The following is a 19,975-nucleotide window of genomic DNA, read 5'->3' on the forward strand; positions in this document are numbered from 1 at the left end:
CTCTCTGGAGCACGATGGAGGATTACTGGGACACTGAAGAAGCACAACAAAAGAGTAAAACCTACTCTCAGGCCCGTATGTCTGACCGTAACGGCCTAGGTCCTCATGTCCACCTCTCAGGGCCAAAGTCTTATCAACAGCTTCAAGACGAAATGGTTAAGTGTTATTTACTCTGTTATTTAACTGTTATTCTTACTTAACTGTTATTTTTTAAAGTTAATCTCTTATAACATTGCAGGTTGAGGAATTGGGAAGAGAAGTCCGACTTGGTGAGGTTTTCATCAAGGCACATACAAAGCCTGATGGTACATATGTTGATCGGAAGGCAGAAAAGATTGCAGGGACATATGAGAAGACTGTTCAAGAGAGGTTGTCTCAGCTCGAGGCAGAGTCTTTTGCTGTGTCAGATGGAGAATCACGGCCACGGGACCTCACAACAGAAGAATATACAGAAATTTTCCTGGAGGTAACTTTTTTAAAAAACCAATACACATTTATAGTCTTGAAGTTTAATTTGTCATCCTCTAACCTCCACTTTTCTCTTATTTTCAAGTCCACTAAGAAGGATTCAAGAGGAACACCTTATGGAGTTGGAAGCCTCAAGGACTGCCTTGTCAATGGAACGCATAAGCAAGCATGTGGCTCATCTACCTTTGTGGCTCTCGAAGAACAGTTGAAGAAAGCTCAACGCATGATAGAAGAACAGGCTGCTCAACTGGAGCGGCTTGCTGCGCATGATGAAGAACAGGCTGCTCAACTGCAGCGGCGTGATGCAGAACTTGCTGCGCAATCCAAAGTTATTGCTGCCCAGAACGGCAAGATTGACCAATTCTCCATCGTGGAAGATTTTCTGAGGGAATGTGATCCGCGGTTTCAGAAGTTTGTTGCAAGCCATTCAGCTAAAGAGACAACTCCAACTCCATCAACATCTGCTTAAGGTACTCTTCACTTCTAGCTCATCTTATACAATCATCTGGATAACAACTAAGTTGTTATAGGTTTCAAATGGGATCATTTCTTTTTCTTTGTACCTTCATTTTTTCAACTTGACAGAACCTTAAGGTATTGTGTTATAACAGGGATCAATTCCAGATTTGAGAAGGATACAAGCAGACGAAGCCTAACTTGGGAAACGATTGGAAGAAGCCTTTCTTGTTGTTTTCTTGATCAATGTTTTTTCTTTTTGTTATCTTTTGAACTTGGGGTTGTAATGAATATGATGTTTCTTTCTTTTTGTTATCTTTTGAACTTGGGTTGTAATGAATATGATGATACTTAAGATGTGTTTTGTTTATGTAATATTAATTGTAGTTATTTTTATAATTGTTCAAGTATAAGAATTAGATGTAAATCCAATTAAAGAGAATTTGTAAAACAAAATTCAAATAGAAAATTTAAGATAAATCAAAATAAATATTTATATATAATATTATTTAGACACATAATCGTAAATTAGTCGTAAAGTAGTCACTACATTTAGTGACTAATTGACGACTACATTTACGACTATACAAATAGTCTTAATGTAGTCGTAAACTAGTCACTAACTTAGTGACTACATTACGACTAATTTACGACTCATTTACGACTACAAAAAATTGTCGTAATGTAGTCGCCATTTGGCGACTAAAATTACGACTATAAATTTTAGCGACTCTCGGTTAGCGACTACTGGTTTTAGTCGCTGTTTAGTCATAACACACCTTTTAGCGACTAAATAATGACTAATAGTGTAGTCGCTATTGGCTTGTTTTCTTGTAGTGAGTAAAGATTTAACAAAATCTATAAAAAGTATTATTTTTTAAGATATTCAAAACAATTGGATTACTCTGCAGTAAATTATCAATTGAAAGTAAAATAGAGAACATATTTAATTTTACACTCAACCAAAAAATAAAGTGCAAATATTTTGAAATATACCTTAATTTATAGTAAAATAATAGACAAATAAATTTGTATATCCTCATAACTCAATTTTTTGTCTTTGTACACTTAAGCCATGTTCGTTTGGTCATTTGGAATCTCCATCCAAATGATTCATCTGAATAATGTATCTAATGTCAAATGACACAACGAACAAGACCAAAAAATAGATTATCTGGATGATGCATTTGAATAAAAATGTTTGTGTTTGGTTTAGTTTCATTTTCATCTAGATAACTTTGAATTTTTTTTACTAAAGTACGCATATTTTAATATGTATATTTTTAAAAATCATTTTAACCATATTAATTTCAGTTGTTGATCTAAAATATATTTACAACTAAATAATGTATAAATTATTATTTTTGATACTTAATTGTTAAATTCACAAAGTCAAATTCGATAGTTATTTTTTAAATAAAAAAAAACATTTGGAAACATAAAATATATACATAAATTTCACAATGAAATTTTGGTTGTTGAGTAGACAAGACTTGGTGATTAAACTAGATTAACAGTTTAGTTGTTTACACCAAACAAAAGCAATTATGTTTTAATGGTTGAGTGAAGCTAAGGAACAATGGAAAGTGACTTAAACAGAGGTTTTTATTGTCCTAGCTAGGCAGTAATAAGTTGTTCTTGTAGAGGTCTCTTTGCAGGAGTTGAACGTTGTGACTCAGACGACTGAATTAGTACTTGCATTGTTATAGTTGCAATCACCAAGAAGAACACAAGCAAAAAAATGATCTTCCACGAAGCCACCACGGAGAGCCATTGGAATAGCTTAAAACCACCGTATATAAGGAGACATAACCAAATGATGACCACCTGTTTCCAACAACATTACTAGGTGTTATAAGAGAATCAATTTGTAATCGCATTTTGCGGTAATCTGATGTACGATGTTTCTTACGATCAATGGTTTGATTGGCCGGTTGATTTGGTGAACGTCCAAGTCGCTGAACACATCTTTTGTGAAGTATTTCTCAAGTTGAGCATCCTGATTAGTAATGTATGCACTAAGTAAGTAATGTAGCGACATGAATTTTAGCGTAAATAGGAAATTTTTTTGTTGGTACCTTGGTGATAAATAGATCTTGGCACCACTGTGCAATGCCATCATCGGTTTCTGGCAAATCGCTCATTTTGTGACGTCTCATCTGCAAATTTACCTTCAAGAAAGAAGAAACAAAGAGTTTATGATATAGTGAGCATTGGATTCTTTGTGGAAAAAAAAAAAACACACACACACACACACACATATTTGAATCTTTTGTAACCTCAGATGATTGTCCACTAAACATCCTAAGCAGAGTTGGTGTAGGCTGAATGTTCTGAACGGTTACGGTACAATCATAAATTGCAGGAACAAATGACCGTATGTGAGACACCGCCGAAACAAATCCCTGATTTTGCATATATATGTGAATCCAAGTGAAGTAACGCTCACAATAACCAGAAAAAAGCAAAAAAAACAAGTTGTTGGGGAACTCACCTTTGTACGAGGAATCAAGACATTCCGAGGAGACGGTATGCTTCGGATAGAAGCGTACTCTTGAGCAGCTTCAAGCTTCTCCTGAGTGAAACGAGTTCCTTCAACGAAAAGAGCCAACCAGAATGTCATAGGAAAGTCCTCAAGTCGTTTAAAACCTGCCTGCAAGAAGTAAAAACCAAAAGGATGTTTCAAGCATACCAAACAGAATACAAATTTAAGCTCAAGAAAAAAACGCTCATAATTATAACCTTGAGGTTATTCTCATCCTTAGCCCAACTTCTTTCCAAGAAAATGTAATCCGAAAACCACATCGACCAACCTATGATCTGTGAAAGACTTGTAGTAATTCAGTAAAAAATATAGACAATAAACTAAAAACGAGAAAACACAACAAAAGATCGGAAAAAAAAACTGACTGGAAGATACTTGGCTTCTTTCTTCATGATGGCTAAAGAGCTTCCAAGACAACCTGCACGCTGTTATATGATTAATAGTAATCAATCAGAGACATTGATTTCTTCAAATTACAAACAAATCATGTTTCAGAGAGAGATAGAAACACCTGAGCCATGACCCATCCAATAAGCCAATCAATGTCACTTCGATGATTGCTTAAGACAAGTGCATGTTCTTTCCCTGAAAGTTAATACCAAGAACAATAAGTATTCAAGAATACTTAACACTTAGCTTTCATAGGCTCTTAAATTATCTTTACCAATTAGCTCTAGAGTTTCTGCATCGGCGTATAAATTGATCTGCAGCAAACAACAACACATATCAGGATATGATAATTCTATGTAGACCACAACAAGATTTCATGAAAATCACTAACCTTTATACAAGCCCACCAATCAAACAACCATATGAGCTGCAACCAAAGCAATTCCGCAACAGTTTTGTTGATTCTTCTATACAAACTTCTTGAGAACGGACGAACAGTGATGAAGAACACAAGCTGGAAACAGGGGAAAAAGGTTTCTAAAACCTTTAGTTGACACAAATTTCAATTCCACAACAGAATATTAAAGAACAGAAAATGTTTCTGCTCTGTCTCTTCCATTGGTGTATCAGAGCAAAAATCACGATTTCGATAAACAAAAATGGATGACCTGAATGATGTTGACAATGAGCCCAGAGATCAAGAAGAGGACACCAACAGGGATAAAGACAAGAGCCACAGGGATCGTCATCTCCGAGAGAGATAGAAGGAACAACAACACAAAGCAACAGAAGAATATCGAAAAAAATGTTGGGGAAGACACGAACGGAGCTTTTCCCCTGTCTCGATGCAAGAGCGTTTTTCAAGCTCTATTTTAAGCCAATCAAGCTTTTCTCTCTCTATCTTACAATATTTTAGTTGTCAAGCACATGGAAACACGTGCGCATGTAAAGCTCATATAGAATAAAATCCAATTAAAAATGATAAAAACAAATTTATGTAATTAACTCATATCTGATCACCGGGAGGTCAAATTATTTTCAACAGTACTATACCTTATGTATAATACAACATTCCCACCAAATCCTGAAGCTCGTAGTGGTATGTCTTATGTTGTTATCACCTATCAAGCTAAAGCTTCAGATCTACAGAGTTTGTGGGTGAAACCGAGCACTGCACCATTCCTTGCATTGCATCTCTCATGCATTAACCAGCTTTTCTTCTGCACTGGCTTCTCCTGAATCAGCCTCAACAGATGATGTAAGTGGCATCGTCATGATTTTGACGGGTTTCCCGAGTTTGGTTTTATCTTCCATCGCTGCGAGTTGAAGGGCTTTAGCACAGACCGGGAAACATTGATCGTCCCAAGACTCCAATATTACACCTGAACCAATGCAAGTGGTTCCCTCGTAAAACGCTGCAAACTGTCCAGCAGCTAGACCTTGATCGTCTTCGTCTAGGTGTACAACTGCAACATCTCCCTTTGCTTCCATTCCAAAACTGCAGCTATAGAAGCCAGGCCCATGTCGAACCTAGAAAAGCCGCTCTCCACTTATCAGTGCCAAGTAAACGATCATGTAGAGAGAGTAATTGATCATATTATTTACCTTGCAACGGAGCTCGCTAACATTGGAAGGTTTCCCACTAAGCCATCTTAAGGAGCCAACACGGAAAATCCGCCTTCTCTTATCGATTGAGTAGTAATTTCTGGAGACAAACACCACATTGTTCTTTGTGTCCTTTTCAACAACATACCTGCACATGCATTAAGAATTATCACAGCCTTAAAGATCTAAAAGAATTTACACTCATCATGTAATGAGACAGGTTGTTTCCTCCACACTATCGAAGCTTTCATATTCAGAACCTGAAGCTGCTATTAATGATCTATGAACCACTGGCAGGTAACACAAACGGTTTTCATACATCAGTTAAGAAACATACCAAGGCCCACCAGGTAAACGCAAACCTTGGCGTTGTCCGATCGTGTAAAACCAAAATCCCCGATGGTTACCAAGAAAATCTCCAGTTTCCGCTTCCAATATAACTCCTTCCATCTCTCCTATGTGTCTACCGACAAAGTCACTGAACTTTATCTATTACATAAAACCATGTTCGCATGTTTCAGACTTACACTAGGCAAAACTGCCATTAACCAGAAGAAAACACTAAAAAGTATACCTTCCCAAGGAAACATATCCCTTGTGAATCCTTCCTATCTTTATTTGGCAAATCGAATTGCGTGGCTAGTTTGCGAACTTCATCCTGTACATCAGAAAACAAAGGCAAGTACGTATGACAATCACCTCCAAGAAATCAAAATGTATTCATTTTTCTCCACATCTTGAAATGGAGTATAGTTATGCGACCAAAATCTCTCCCAAAAGATAGAACTTCCTCGAGTACCTTCTTTAGACAACCAAGTGGGAAAAGCAGTCGCTTAAGCTGGGGTTGAGAGAGATGTGAGAGGAAGTAGGTCTGATCCTTCACCTGAAAAATAAAAAAAAAATGCAGACTTTAAATGGTAGAGAGGACTAAAAACCAAATTAATATACCTAAGAAGCATTAGTAGCCTACAACAGTAGATACAATACAAACATCGAACCCAACAAGTGATGCTCACTCTAATATAGTAAAGACATGCTGATAAAATACCAAAAACAGTGTTTTATCGGAGTAAGTACCATGTCTTGTGATAGTTCCAAAACAGATGATGAATCATTTTGGTCAGCAGGGGGATGAACCACTTTAGCATAGTGACCTGAAGCTACGTAGTCATACTTCATATCCCTAATTGCATCCATGAATGCGCCTGAAAATATAAGGTCAATCTATAACTGATTACAGAAAAATAGCATATACACTGAAAGCAGAAGTCTTTCTTCATGGGCGATTATAATCCATTTAGCACAAGAGCTTACCAAACTTGATTCTAGTATTACACAAAACATCTGGATTAGGTGTACGTCCACAACGATACTCCTCAATAATGTAGGAAACCTGATTTTAATGTTGGAAAATTCAATCAAAAAAACCCAGAATTATAATTAGCATTCAAGAAAGAAGCAACGAAAGAACAACTTACAACTCTTTCCCAATATTCATCTGTTAAATGCACAACCTCCAAAGGAACATTAACCTGTGAAATGGTACCACCACTAGAAGCAGTAAACATCTCAAATGTTGATTTAAGGGATCTTTTTTAAACGATTAAATCAAGAACATTACCTGCTCACAAACATGCTTTGCATACTTCAAATCATCTTCCCAGGGGCACTGATTCCAGAAATTCTCAAAGCCTTCCTACACAACATTGAAACATCACAATAATATTCTAGAGAAGTCCAGACAAAATCATCAATTTCAAAATCTATAAAACCTCAATCAAGATTAAATTGTAATTATGATATATGTCTATGGTTTCTCCAATAAGCAATTGCGAAGAAGAGAAGAAGCACACCTGAAACCAGATTTTGAGATAGAAAGCGGTACAGGAGTGACCAGCGGCGTGGAGGAGACGGAGAGCGACACTGCTATCGACGCCGCCACTGAGGAGTACGGCGACACGAAGGGGCTTCTCAGACATGGAACATGAGAGGTGTTGGTCAACGATAAACGCATGGCGACTACAGTTGCGGCGGCCCGAGGATAAGAGAGGCGTGATTGGATTAGAAGATCGAGGAGACGGCAAGAGAGAGGAAGAGGAGGAGGAGAAGAATGAGGGGATAACGCGGAAGGAAATTGAGAAAGAAGAAAGAGGAAGGCGAAAGAGCGGTGGTGAAGGAGAGAGGAAGGGTTTGGCGACGGCGGAGAACATCGAAACTCGCCGGCGGAGGATATCTCCGAGTGAGCAAAGAGGGTTTATCTTATCTCCTTTTCTTATTTTTTTTTTTTTTGTCACTAGAGTGTCTTTATTGATTAAGCCTAAAACAGGCCAATATTACAGCCAAAAAACCAAAGTACAGAACAACCCAACAATTAAAAGAAAAGCTCACAAACCCAATAAGGAAACCCTTAACCAAAGAAAACTGAAGAGCTCGGTGGAAACTTGCCGCACGACTCCATCGACACCTGTGCAACTTGTTATCGCCGTCATGTCTACGCCGGACGAATCATTCGCCGGAAAAAGAGAGAATGGTATGATAAAAATGAAGAACTTAATGATTCTCAAAAACAGAACCTGAATCTCCTCTGATTCCTACTGAGGATACAATTCAGTTCTGCTTTGCTTGAGTCTTCTCCAAATACCATAAGATCAGATTTTTTATGAATAACAGATCTTGATGCACTTATTGAACTTCCAAGCCTTTTGTGATCTTGAGATTTCTTCCGACTAGAAGTTGAAGTCGAAACTCGATACCCTCCAGCAAAGCATACCCATAGATACGTTCTTACTTTAAAATCGAGCATCTTAGAATTCATTGCCATAAGAAATTTACCTTAACCGGAATAAACCGGATCCAAAAGCTAGATGAATCACCGAGAAATCATGATGGTGAAATCTAGACAAAATCCAGTCTTAGCGTTGCCAAGGAGGCCAACTCAAACCGGGATCAAGCCGGACATGACATCGTCGAAGGGACCAACACACACCGGAAGCAAAGCCGTACAAGTTTCTTTCTCTGAAAAATTTGAGAGAGAGAAGAGAGAGAAACTCACATGCCGGATCAAAAAACCATCCAAACTGGCTGAGATTGCTGAGAAAGCCAACGACACCAGTGAAAATCCATCCAAGCACCGCTATAGTAACCAGAGAATGATGGTTAGAAGCCGGAATTTAACCGGACAAATAAAACCGGCCGATCTCGCTATGAAAGCCAAAATCGCCAGAGTCAAAAGCCAGCCAAGGGTGCTAAGAAGCCACCAATACCGGAGTCAGGAGCCGGCCGATGTAACTATGAAAGTTAATCACCGCCAGAAGAGATCTGTCAAAAAGCTTTCTCTCTCTGAAGGATCTAGAGAGAGAAGAGAGAGAAATCAACAGTTTCATGCCGTTGTTTGTTGGAATTAGATTTAAATGATCAATAAAATTTAAATTAGAAAAAGAAAAAAAAAAAGAATCGTAAAAGTCCTGAGTTGACTTATTATTGTCAGAACTTCTGACTCAGAAGCAATCTTAAAAATNGAAGGATCTAGAGAGAGAAGAGAGAGAAAGCTTGTATTTTATCTCCTTTTCTTATTTATATTTGTGTTTTGTGAAAAAAAAGCAAAAAAAAAAAAAAAAACAATTACTTAAAATAATAGGATCTTTAATCTATTTAATTTTATATATAGTATTAGTAACGGTAAATAAAATTTTAATTCGCTAAGAGTGTTTACTATGTTTAAAAAGAAAGTATATAGACAAACAATTAATGATTTTAATTTGTTTTAACATTGTGTTATTAAATTTTATTTATATTTATAATCATGATTATTTAAAAAAAAAAATAGTGTTGTTCAGTTAGAATTTCGAATACTTCATTTATCTAGTGTTATTCAAAACTATATAAACTTTGTATATTGAGTCATCCATAATGAAGTTCAATTAGGATTTCAAATACTTCATAATTTATTTGGTGTTATATTCGAAACTATATAACTTTTTTAAAAAAGTCATGTATATTGAGTCTTTTTTTTCTTTTTTTAAAAAGAGAATTCTAAGAACTGATGATTCTAAAGGTGGCAGTTAATTTCGACAGTCCACGGATAAAGGTCGATGAGTTAGTCAACCTTAGACATTTCTGGTTTGAAATGTGAGATGCGCTATACGACTTTGTTGATTTGTGATGGCTTGTGGTTTTGTACTAGCTGGCAGTTTAAAGGGGGCGTGGAACCCCGGTTGAGACAAGACAAACTAGATGGTACGGATCCAAACATTATTATCCAACCCGATATGAGATAGATTATGATAACAAGATGTTAACAATGGTATTTTCATTAGTTTTTCAACAGAGAGACGAACGACTTTTTGCCATCTACCGTTTAAGTACGATGGCGACAATGTTCTGGCCCTTGCAGTTTTTTTAGGAATGATCGGTTTTCATTGTTAAAATTATGCAATAAGACATCAACGATAAATATTTCGTTGACAAAAGAACAATATTTATAATAGGGAGGTAGGATCAGAAGAGGATGTGGTGTGAATAATACCTAATTTCCTAAATTTTTGTTTTATTAATTGGTTCTTCCTGACCTAACTTACTTCCTCGACAACAATGCTGCTAATAGGCTCGTCATTTGTTGTTATGATGAAGCTTGGCAGGCTTATATCTACATCATAAGAAAAATCAAAATAGATCATTTTAAGGTGATCAAACTAAGAGGAGACGAGGACGACATATGTTCAAAATAAATAAATAAATCAAAATAGATCATTCTACTCGTACGTCCTTGTCTCCGTACTTATGTCATACAGGGCAACGATAATTAACAGTTTAAGTTTATTACATTTTGGCTTTTTGTTTGGTTATATATAGAACAAACTAACTACATGGACTTGATATTTCTTTAACAAATATTTTTTTCTTTCCAATACAAGATTTTGCTCATCTATGGTCAGATTTTTTCTTGTGTAACATGTCGAATTTTTTTAATTGTATACACAATCTATTAGATTTTTCTGAACTACTAAGGTACGACTATCATACATTGTTTTATTGACTGTTAGACATTGTTTTAGATATTAAGAGCAGATATATTACACGGTTTTTATCTATTCGACCGTTTTTACGGAATTCTGTTTCGATGTTTGAGATTTTGAGAAGTTTAATAAATGAGTTTATTCAAAGATATCTAACCATGGATATTGATGTTAGGCTGTTAAATTTGAATTCATCTTAATTGTTGTTCTTAAAGCATAATCTCTGGATATCACATGAACTTGTTTTTTTGGGGCAAATTCAGTTGTTGTTGGCTCAAGACACTTTGATTAATTTACTTCCATTCCATGGTTTGTCAATCTTCTTTTTCTATTTTCTTCTCCTCTATATATGGTTTTACGCCTTACACGAGCGATGACCGTATTGAATGCTAGTGCTTTTGCGGGTGGCTCTTTGTAAATAGATAGTTGAAATAAAAAAGTGTCTTCACTCTTGAGGCTTGAGGGAGATGAATGTCATCTAACACGTTGAAAATTGAGATTCTGAAACAGTGTAGTTTCCAGCGATAGATGTGCGTGAGTTAAACTTATACAAACAAAATAAAAACTAATAATTTTCAAACAAAGAGTGGTATAACACTAAAAAATTATCAAATTTAAGATTAGTTTGTAATATAGATGACTAAAGTATACATTACACATGTAAATCAGTAAATGAGCACTTTCCAAATAATTATAGTTTGTATTTTTGATACAAATCTATACTAAATAAAAGTAGGAGCTATAAGCTTTTTAAAGTGTCCACATAGGATTTTAAACAACTAATCAGGATTAGATATGTTATTATTTAATATTTTTTTTTTTAAATCAATAGTTTTCTATTTTAAACATCCAATAGGGATTAGACATCTCACTAATTAACATTTTATTAAAATATGATAGTTTATATCGTTAAGATTATTTAGGAAAATAAAAAATTTAAATCTAAGGAAAAAAAAAACTTTGTACAACGTCCCACATCGGCTAAAAAAATTTAGACAATAGTTCCAAATCATTATAAATAAAACTAATGCTTCCAACTATGAATGAGCAGGAAGTTTTATTTATCAGATATCCAAATTTTAAAATTTTATTCAGTTTAATCCGTTTTTTTGAGCAAATTAAAACTTTTAAAAAGTTTTAATATATTATAATATTTAAAATTTTTAAAAGTTTAAAATATTATCCACCGACTCAACACCGACCTTCCACCGACTGACTTTTCCGGTGGTTTTCTTCCGTTTTCGTGCGGATACAATCTCCGGTAGTATTGCCGGTCCCTTTTTCTTTTATTCTCTGTGACTGAAAAAGTTTTCAAGATGTCTAAAGACTTATGGGAAGCTTTACAAAACCTCAATCTGGGCTCAGAAAGATCTCCTATGAGGATGTCTCGTGAAGCTTTAAAGGATCGCGAAGATGCAAATAAACTCAGTTTAGTGGTGAAGTGTTTAAATCCCCAGCATCAGAAACCAATAGGAATGAAAGGTGCTCTTCCTAAGGCTTGGAATCTGCAAGGTAAGGTCACGAGCAGAATCAACGATGATGACACAGTCCAATTTTTCTTCAAGGCAGAGCATCACTTAATGACAGTTCTTGAAAATGGGCCTTGGCACTATAATTTATGGATGGTAGCAATTGACCGTTGGACACGACGTCTACTTCTCACTTTTTTAACTGAGATTTCATTTTGGGTAAGAATCCTCAATATTCCTGAAGAGTTTAGATCTGACGCTGTTGTTCATGAAGTGGGAGGAGTTCTTGGGCATATAGATGAAGTTCGATTCCAGGAAGCTACTGAAGAGACAAACGGGGAGGTTTTAGCTCGTGTTACAATGAATATAAACGACCGACTCATCTGTGTCAGGTATATTGAATTTGATCCTTCCAAGCCACCGGTTATGATCAGATTTGTTTTTCCGAAGCTCCGCAAGTTCTGTTTTCGTTGTGGTTCTCTACGACATGACCAATCAAGTTGTGATTATGCAATCCAAATTCCACAAATTGATGATGAGGCAATTCGAAAGCTTTAGAGCCGTTTCACGGAGAAGCTCAAGGAGGAGATGACAATATGAGTGAAAATATAGAATCATCCACACCTATCATTGAATTTCAAAAGGATACGTTTCCAGCTAGGCCGAGGGAGGAAGATGACATGTCTATCACTCCAGAATACATCCCTCTTACAATCAGAGAATATGGTGCCACATCTAAATTTCCTACAGGAGAGATAGTCAAATCTGTTGCTATTGGTCCTAATGATGAAACATCTGCAACTCTTATTAAAGAAGCTTCATTAATCACTCAACCGGTTCCTCCTGCAGACAATCATCAAACATTACAGACACAAATCATAAGGGATATCACAAATCATACCAATCAAGTTGTTACTAAAGATGATGTTGACCCTGCTTTGACCACGGACAGAGGTCAAAAAAGAAAAGTTCAAGACATGTTAATGGAGGATCAAGCCTCAACTTCTAAGCCTAGAACTAAAGGTGCTTTTCAGGGGAGGGTGGATACCCCGAAACCACCCCAGCTAGAATGAAGATAATGCACTGGAATTGTCAGGGGCTTAAGAGGAACCCTCTGACAATTCCATACCTGAAGGATATCAGGAAGTCTACTAAACCTGATATCTTGTTCCTCGTAGAAACAAAAAATGGTTTCCAATATGTAAATAACTTAGGTAGGGAACTGGCTTATCCAAATAGTTTTATTCTTCCTTCAGAAGGTAGTAGTGGAGGCATGGCGATTTTTTGGAATGATGCGGTGAAGGTAGATTTTGTTGATACTCCTTCGTTGAACTATACTGATCTGTATATTTCAGAGCCGGGATCACCAACTTTTTTGATTACTTATGTATATGGTGATCCAGATTACAAGCATCATAACAGAATGTGGGATACAATGACTTTTTGGGCTGAAGCAGGTTTGTACAGGGGAAAACCTAGATTAGTATTAGGAGATTTCAATGACATACTTAGTAATGAGGAAAAGTTTGGAGGACCGCAAAAATCAGAAAACTCTTTCAAGTTTTTCAGGAAAATGCTTAACACATCTGGATTGCATGACTTAAAGGTCATGGGAGGAAAGTTTACTTGGACTGGCCAGAGATATTCTTACTCGATAATGTCAAGAATTGACAGAGCTGTGGCATCTGCAGATTGGCAAGACATGTTCCCCAAGGCCTATGTCCAACTTTTAGATTGGATTGGTTATGATCACAGACCAATCTTAATATACACAGGTGAGAAAAGGAGAACCGGTTGTCCCTTATTCAGGTATGACAACAGATGGCGTTTTAACAAGGAGATTAAGGAAGAACTTGCTAGGACCTGGAATTCTGAATGTCACCACTTATCACCTAAAAGTTTCTATGAAGCTCTCAAGAAATGCAGATCATGTCTTTCAAAGTGGAAAACGCAGAATCCTATTAACTCAGCAAGGCGAATCCAAGAACTGAAAGCTCAGATTCATCAAGCGTATAACACCTCTCCTGTTAATTTAAATCATATCAAAGTATTGAAAACAGAACTAACCAATGTTTATAGGATGGAAGAGGAATACTGGAAGACAAAAAGCCGAATCCAATGGCTCCAAGCAGGAGACCGTAACACAAGATTTTTCCATGCAAAAACTAAACAAAGGAGAAGCTATAACAGAATTAGTGCAATCACTGATACACATGGCAAAGTCTGGTCTGATGAGAAAGGTATCAGTCGAGTAATTATTGACTATTTTCATAATCTTTACCGTACGGATGAAAATCAGGAATACATTGATGATGTTGTGCAATATATTAAACCTCGAGTGTCAGAGGAGATGAATAAAGAGCTTACTGAGCCAATCACAGAAGAAGAGTTGTATCGAGCTGTCCGCTCTATGTCAAGGGAAAAAGCTCCAGGACCGGATGGTTTCAACCCAGGCTTCTATCATGGCCATTGGTCCACTATTCACACAGGTGTGTACAAATTTGCCAAGCTATTGTTTGAAGAAGGTGAGTTAGATCCAAGAATGAATAATACACACATCTGTTTGATACCAAAGGTGAGTCAGCCTAGTGAAGTAAGAGATTACAGACCAATAAGCCTAGCTAATGTAGCATATAAAATTATATCAAAAGCTTTAGCAGAGAGACTCAAACCATGGTTAAATGATATCATTTCTACAAACCAATCAGCTTTTATTCCTGGGAGAATGATCACAGATAACATTTTAATAGCGCATGAGCTTATTCATTCTCTCCATACAAAAAAGCTAGTCAAACCCTTTATAGCTACAAAGCTAGATATTAGTAAAGCTTTTGATAAGGTAGAATGGTCTTTTATTGAAGCAGTTATGAGGAGAATGGGTTTCTCTGATCTCTGGTGCAAATGGATAATGAAATGCATTACAACTGTTTCATATTCAGTGTTCATCAATGGACAGCCTGTTGGACAAATCAAGCCTCAGCGTGTTATAAGACAAGGTGACCCTATATCACCTTGTGTATATCTATTATGTACTGAAGCTTTATCTGCCCTAATCCAACATAACATCAAAGAGAAAAAGTTTGATGGATTTAAGGCCAGCAGAAATGGTCCCCCAATTTCTCATTTGCTTTTTGCAGATGATTCACTAATGTTCTGCAGAGCCTCAGTCGATGAGTGTACAACTATCCTAAACATCCTGCAACATTATGAGAAAGCCTCGGGTCAGAGTGTAAATTTTCAAAAATCGGCCATCACGTTTGGTAAAGGTATTCCTCCTGAAACACGAAGAGAGATATGTAGCATTTTAAAAATACACAAAAACCGAAGGTTTTGGTCGTTATCTGGGCTTACCTGAGTTTATTGGTAGGAACAAAGCAAATGCTTTTTCATATCTAGCTCAAAGAGTTGATCAAAAGATGGGTAGTTGGTATACTAAGCTTCTGTCTCCTGCAGGCAAAGAAGTTCTCCTGAAATCAGTAATTACAGCAATTCCAACATACAGCATGTCCTGCTTCCTTTTGCCTCAAAGAATAATCACTCAGATCACAAAAGCCATGTGTCATTTTTGGTGGTCCAACACTAAGGATAAACACAAAGTTCCCTGGATAGCATGGAATAAGATCACTAATTCTAAGGAAATAGGTGGTTTAGCAATTAGAGATCTCAAAGATTTCAATTTAGCTCTGCTCGCAAAACAAAGTTGGCGGATCCTCCATCAACCAACATCTCTATTAGCAAGAGTTCTAAAAGCCAAATATTATTCGAAGCAGAGTCTTCTTACCTCCACTTGCAAATCGAATTCCAGCTATGCTTGGAAAAGTATATCCCAAGGTACTCATCTACTATCTCAGGGTATTAAATATATAGTGGGTACTGGTAATCAAATTAATGTTTGGCATGATAAGTGGCTCCCTCTTAATCCACCACGTCCAGCGAGAGGGCATGGCGCCACTCTTCATCCTACTTTAAAAGTTAGTGATCTGATATCTCAAGGTAGATGGAATGAAAATATGCTTCATAGCTACATTCACCATGAGGACATTCCACACATTAGGAGGATAAGACCGTCTATTACAGGAGCAGATGATGAAATTGCTTGGATTCATACGAAGAGTGGACTCTACTCAGTTAAATCGGGGTATCACCTTCAGAGAAAGTTGTCCACTGAAAGCTCCTCGGATACAAGTAGTTCGTTTAATATCTCAAGTTGCACAACATTTAAAAAGCTTTGGGCATATAATATGCCTCAAAAACTAAAGCATTTATGGTGGAGATGCCTTCATAATGCACTACCTGTGGCGAATAATTTAAAGAAGAAAAAAATGTTGACTGATGATACATGTCAAAGATGTGGAGAAGCACCAGAAGATCTTAATCATCTTCTTTTCCATTGCAGGATCAGCAAAGAGATTTGGAGTCTTAGTGCAAATAATCACCATCCAGGTTCTTTCTTCTCTTCCAATTCTCTTACTCAAAATGTAGATATGATGCTGAATTTGAGTAAAAACCAAAGAAAGGATGTAAGTTTATTCCCTTTCATTGGTTGGCGCATTTGGAAAATGAGGAATGATTTGATATTCAATAATAAGAAGTGGTCCATTCCTGACACTATCAACAAAGCTATCATTGATTCGCAGCAATGGAAGGAAAGCTTGGAAGCCGCTCATGATGATGTGCAGACAAAGCAAACTCAAGAGCAAAAGCAGTCTCAGTCTCTGTCAACGCCAACCTCCACACAATCAATTATTAGTGAGGCCAAGGACTACTGCTGTTTTGTTGATGGTTCATGGAGATCACCAAATGACTGTGCAGGAATTGCTTGGGTTTTATATCACAAGAATGCACAAATTTTATTACAAGGCAAGGCGTCCATCCCTCCTATGAACACGCCTTTAGAAGTAGAAGCTGAAGCTTTAAAGCTAGCAGTTCATCATCTTAGCAGGTTGGGTTATAACAACGTTATGTTTTGTGGAGATGCACAAATCCTATATAAAAATGTAGCTCACATTCCCCAGTGCAAGCACAAGCAGTTAAACCGAGATCAATTTCTCATTACAACCCAGTTGAGGGATATTGAGAACATGGTTTCTTCATATGAAACTATCACTTTTGTTAAAATACCACGTTCTGTAAATTATGTAGCTGATAGTCTAGCTAAAGATGCTAGGATAAGTAAGTCAGACTTTGTAATATCATGGAATACTGTAACTTGATCTTTGTGAAATGAGAAGTTCTGTTTGCCGACAAAAAAAAAAGAAAAAGTTTAAAATATTATAAATATTGGAACTAATAAAGGCAAACATACAAGGAAACGAACGACTCCTCTCGTTCCCTCTTCCCCAAGTATTGCCTGGAAAAAAAAATCTACCCATTGAAATAAATCTATCTTTTGTACCAATGTTTATATTTTAGTAATTTATGCACATGGTTTCTATTAAAAAGAAAGTTGATGTATTTTATATATTTTTTTGATTTGGGCTTTTAAGGTTTTATATTTACATGGCCCACAATTTTTTTAATTCTTATTAAGACATCTAGTAACTGAATTTCATCATTATGTCATGATCGATGATGTTTTGGTACTCAAATTATATGTAACAAGTAACAACACTAACATGGCAAAAAAAAGAAACGGTAAACAGAAGCTTATCATTATTGGTATGCTCATATAAGCTTAGTTTGATAATGACACGACCTCAAGAAACGTAAGCTTATTTTAACAAAAAAAAAGACAAACGTAAGCTTATGATATACAATGGGAGTATATACATAAAACATAAAATCATATGATATAACAACGGCACCGCTCAAGTTGGTGAACACCTAAAAGAACAAAAGTCAAAAGGAGTAGGTAAAAGGGGTCAAATGTTTGATGAGTGTCGCTTGGATAAAAAGAGAAATTCACGAAATGACGTGGCAAATAGAACAATATTGATTGGATGGGTCTATTGTAATTTCATAATCCATAGTCAACATGCCCAAATAAATACAATAATTGGAGTTATGAGAAAGAAGACGAGAAACAAAATCAAAATTCACAGAGATGATGATGATGTCGGCGGCGGCGAGCCACGTAAGAGTGCTGCTTCCGTTACACCAGCAGGGACGGTCTATCTCAACCGGATCGGGGATTATTCGACTGATCCAAACGGAACCGAGGCGATTCAAGCTGACGATGGCAACGACTGCGACTGCGAAGTACAAGGGGACGAAGATGAGAGAAGAGAAGCTATCGGAGATGATAGAGGAGAAAGTGAAGGAAGCAACGGAGGTTTGTGACGCGGGGACGAGAGATCAGAGGAGTGTAGAGTCGCGTGGGACGAAGTTGAAGAGGTGAGTCAAGCCAGATCAGATCTAAGGATTAAACTGAAGCTACTCAACCAGGATCCTCTCGAGAGTGTCTACCAAGATAATCCTGAGACCGACGAGTGTCGAGTCTACGAAGATTAATAGATATAAGTTTACTTTGTAAAATTTGTTTCCATTAAGAAATAAGAAAACTGTTCATCGATTCAATCATAGTAATGGTAATATGGTAGATTTAATATTATTATCTTTAATCTTGAGTGTATGAATAAGGGTATATATATACAGTGCCGTGCCAAGGTTAATAGAGACCTAAGGCAAATAATAAAAATGTAGTTTCTCACATTCCAACTTTGAGAGAAATTTTATCTTATTTTAGTATAAAAAAGGAAATATTGTTTATTTTCAAAATAAATAGCAAAATTTAGTAGCTAATGCAAAGGAAAAATAAACAAAATTTCCATAAATGTAAATGATATGAGTCTTGTTTCCAAAATAAGTCCTATAATATTACATAAAAATGCATGTTCAGCCTAGTTTAGGAAAAAATTAGCCTATTATTTATGTAAATTTTGGGTGGCCTAAGGCAAATGCCTTTTTTTATATACCTAAGGCACGGCTCTATACATATATATATATATATCGATGCAGGGTTTAGAAATTATAGTTTCAAGATGATCCGATTTAATTTGGGTTCGTTGATTTTTTTAGCTAACATATAATTTGTTTCTGGTTTAGTTTGACCAATTGAAAGGAAGAAAAGAAAACAAAGGAAAGAATCGAGTATAGCCGTTAGCAAAAACAAAAAAAAATAAATTGGAAAAGGAAAATAGAAGAAAAAAGGGAAATATTACAACAACACATTGAAGTGGAGCCTATTTGAAAAAATAATAATAAGCATATATATATATAAAAAAAAAAAATTGGAGAGATTAAGAAAAAAAAATAGCTAAACCGACAATGTAGTTTTCTAATAACCTCATCGATAAAAGAAGGCTCTCTCACTTTTTTCTCACATCATCACATAGTTTTCCTTATTTTTATTTTTCTTCATAAAGTTCCTCTCTTTCTCTACAACGGTCACTCCGACTCCGAGCGTACGGTGATGGTCGGTCACGTTCTTCCTCTAAACTCGTCTCTGTTTCTTTTTCTTTCTAATCGATCATTGGATTTTCACCCAATCGAGCGTATAGCTTGTAATTGTCTCTTCGATCGAGCGTTACGGTGGTGGTGCTGATTCTAAAACTCTGTTTTTTCCTCAACCGCGATCATTAGATTTCAATCGCTTGTTTCTTTTCTAGGGTTTGGTTTTTAATATTGCGCATCGGTTGTTTTGCGCATCAGTTGTCGTTATGTCAGGTTTTGGATGATGCGTGATTGAAGGGAAACGCTTCTTCTCCGTTCTTAACGACGTCTTAGGGGTTTTGTTCTTCTTCTTTCTAAAACTCAAGTCGCTATTTTTTTTTTTTTGTTCTGAACCGATCGATCATTGGATTTTCTAGGGTCTGGTTTCTAAATTGCATAGGTTGCTTTACATATATGTTCATGCTATTTACATGTTGATGTTGTTATGTTGTTTCAGGTTTTGGATGATGAGAGTGAATGAGTGATCATGGCGTTGATGGACACGCTTCTTCTCTGTGCTACTTCTTCAAAGGGTTTCTTCTTCCTCTTCACACACGTCTTTAATTTACTTCTTCTTTTTGTTCATGTTCCTTACG

General features: G+C 36.3%; 4 protein-coding genes across 4 annotated transcripts; 2 read left to right on the top strand and 2 right to left on the bottom strand.

The window, feature by feature from the left end:
• On the bottom strand, nucleotides 2,354–4,704 carry LOC104758422 (1-acyl-sn-glycerol-3-phosphate acyltransferase 3). Its single transcript, XM_010481290.1, has 11 exons — nucleotides 4,528–4,704; nucleotides 4,251–4,373; nucleotides 4,134–4,173; nucleotides 3,981–4,054; nucleotides 3,835–3,894; nucleotides 3,667–3,744; nucleotides 3,419–3,577; nucleotides 3,204–3,329; nucleotides 3,003–3,095; nucleotides 2,837–2,923; nucleotides 2,354–2,751 (listed from the first exon to the last, which is right to left on the bottom strand). The coding sequence occupies exons 1-11, from the start codon at nucleotides 4,606–4,608 to the stop codon at nucleotides 2,542–2,544; spliced, it is 1,131 nt and encodes a 376-aa protein (XP_010479592.1). The 5' UTR covers nucleotides 4,609–4,704; the 3' UTR covers nucleotides 2,354–2,541.
• On the bottom strand, nucleotides 4,817–8,852 carry LOC104758421 (tRNA-specific 2-thiouridylase MnmA). Its single transcript, XM_010481289.2, has 10 exons — nucleotides 7,318–8,852; nucleotides 7,086–7,160; nucleotides 6,943–6,996; nucleotides 6,779–6,857; nucleotides 6,542–6,669; nucleotides 6,264–6,347; nucleotides 6,039–6,122; nucleotides 5,802–5,953; nucleotides 5,465–5,612; nucleotides 4,817–5,389 (listed from the first exon to the last, which is right to left on the bottom strand). Exons 1-10 carry the CDS (start codon nucleotides 7,672–7,674, stop codon nucleotides 5,057–5,059), a joined length of 1,494 nt encoding a protein of 497 aa, XP_010479591.1. The 5' UTR covers nucleotides 7,675–8,852; the 3' UTR covers nucleotides 4,817–5,056.
• Nucleotides 11,796–17,161, top strand: LOC104759943. The gene is made up of 4 exons (XM_010482805.1): nucleotides 11,796–12,488; nucleotides 12,593–12,988; nucleotides 13,045–15,214; nucleotides 15,402–17,161. The coding sequence occupies exons 1-4, from the start codon at nucleotides 11,796–11,798 to the stop codon at nucleotides 17,159–17,161; spliced, it is 5,019 nt and encodes a 1,672-aa protein (XP_010481107.1).
• On the top strand, nucleotides 17,971–18,541 carry LOC104758423 (calvin cycle protein CP12-3, chloroplastic-like). The gene is given in 2 exon segments (XM_010481291.1): nucleotides 17,971–18,231; nucleotides 18,234–18,541. Coding segments are annotated over 2 exon segments (405 nt in total). The 5' UTR covers nucleotides 17,971–17,991; the 3' UTR covers nucleotides 18,399–18,541.

This window comes from Camelina sativa, chromosome 17 (genome assembly GCF_000633955.1).
Source record: "Camelina sativa cultivar DH55 chromosome 17, Cs, whole genome shotgun sequence".
NCBI lineage: Eukaryota > Viridiplantae > Streptophyta > Magnoliopsida > Brassicales > Brassicaceae > Camelina > Camelina sativa.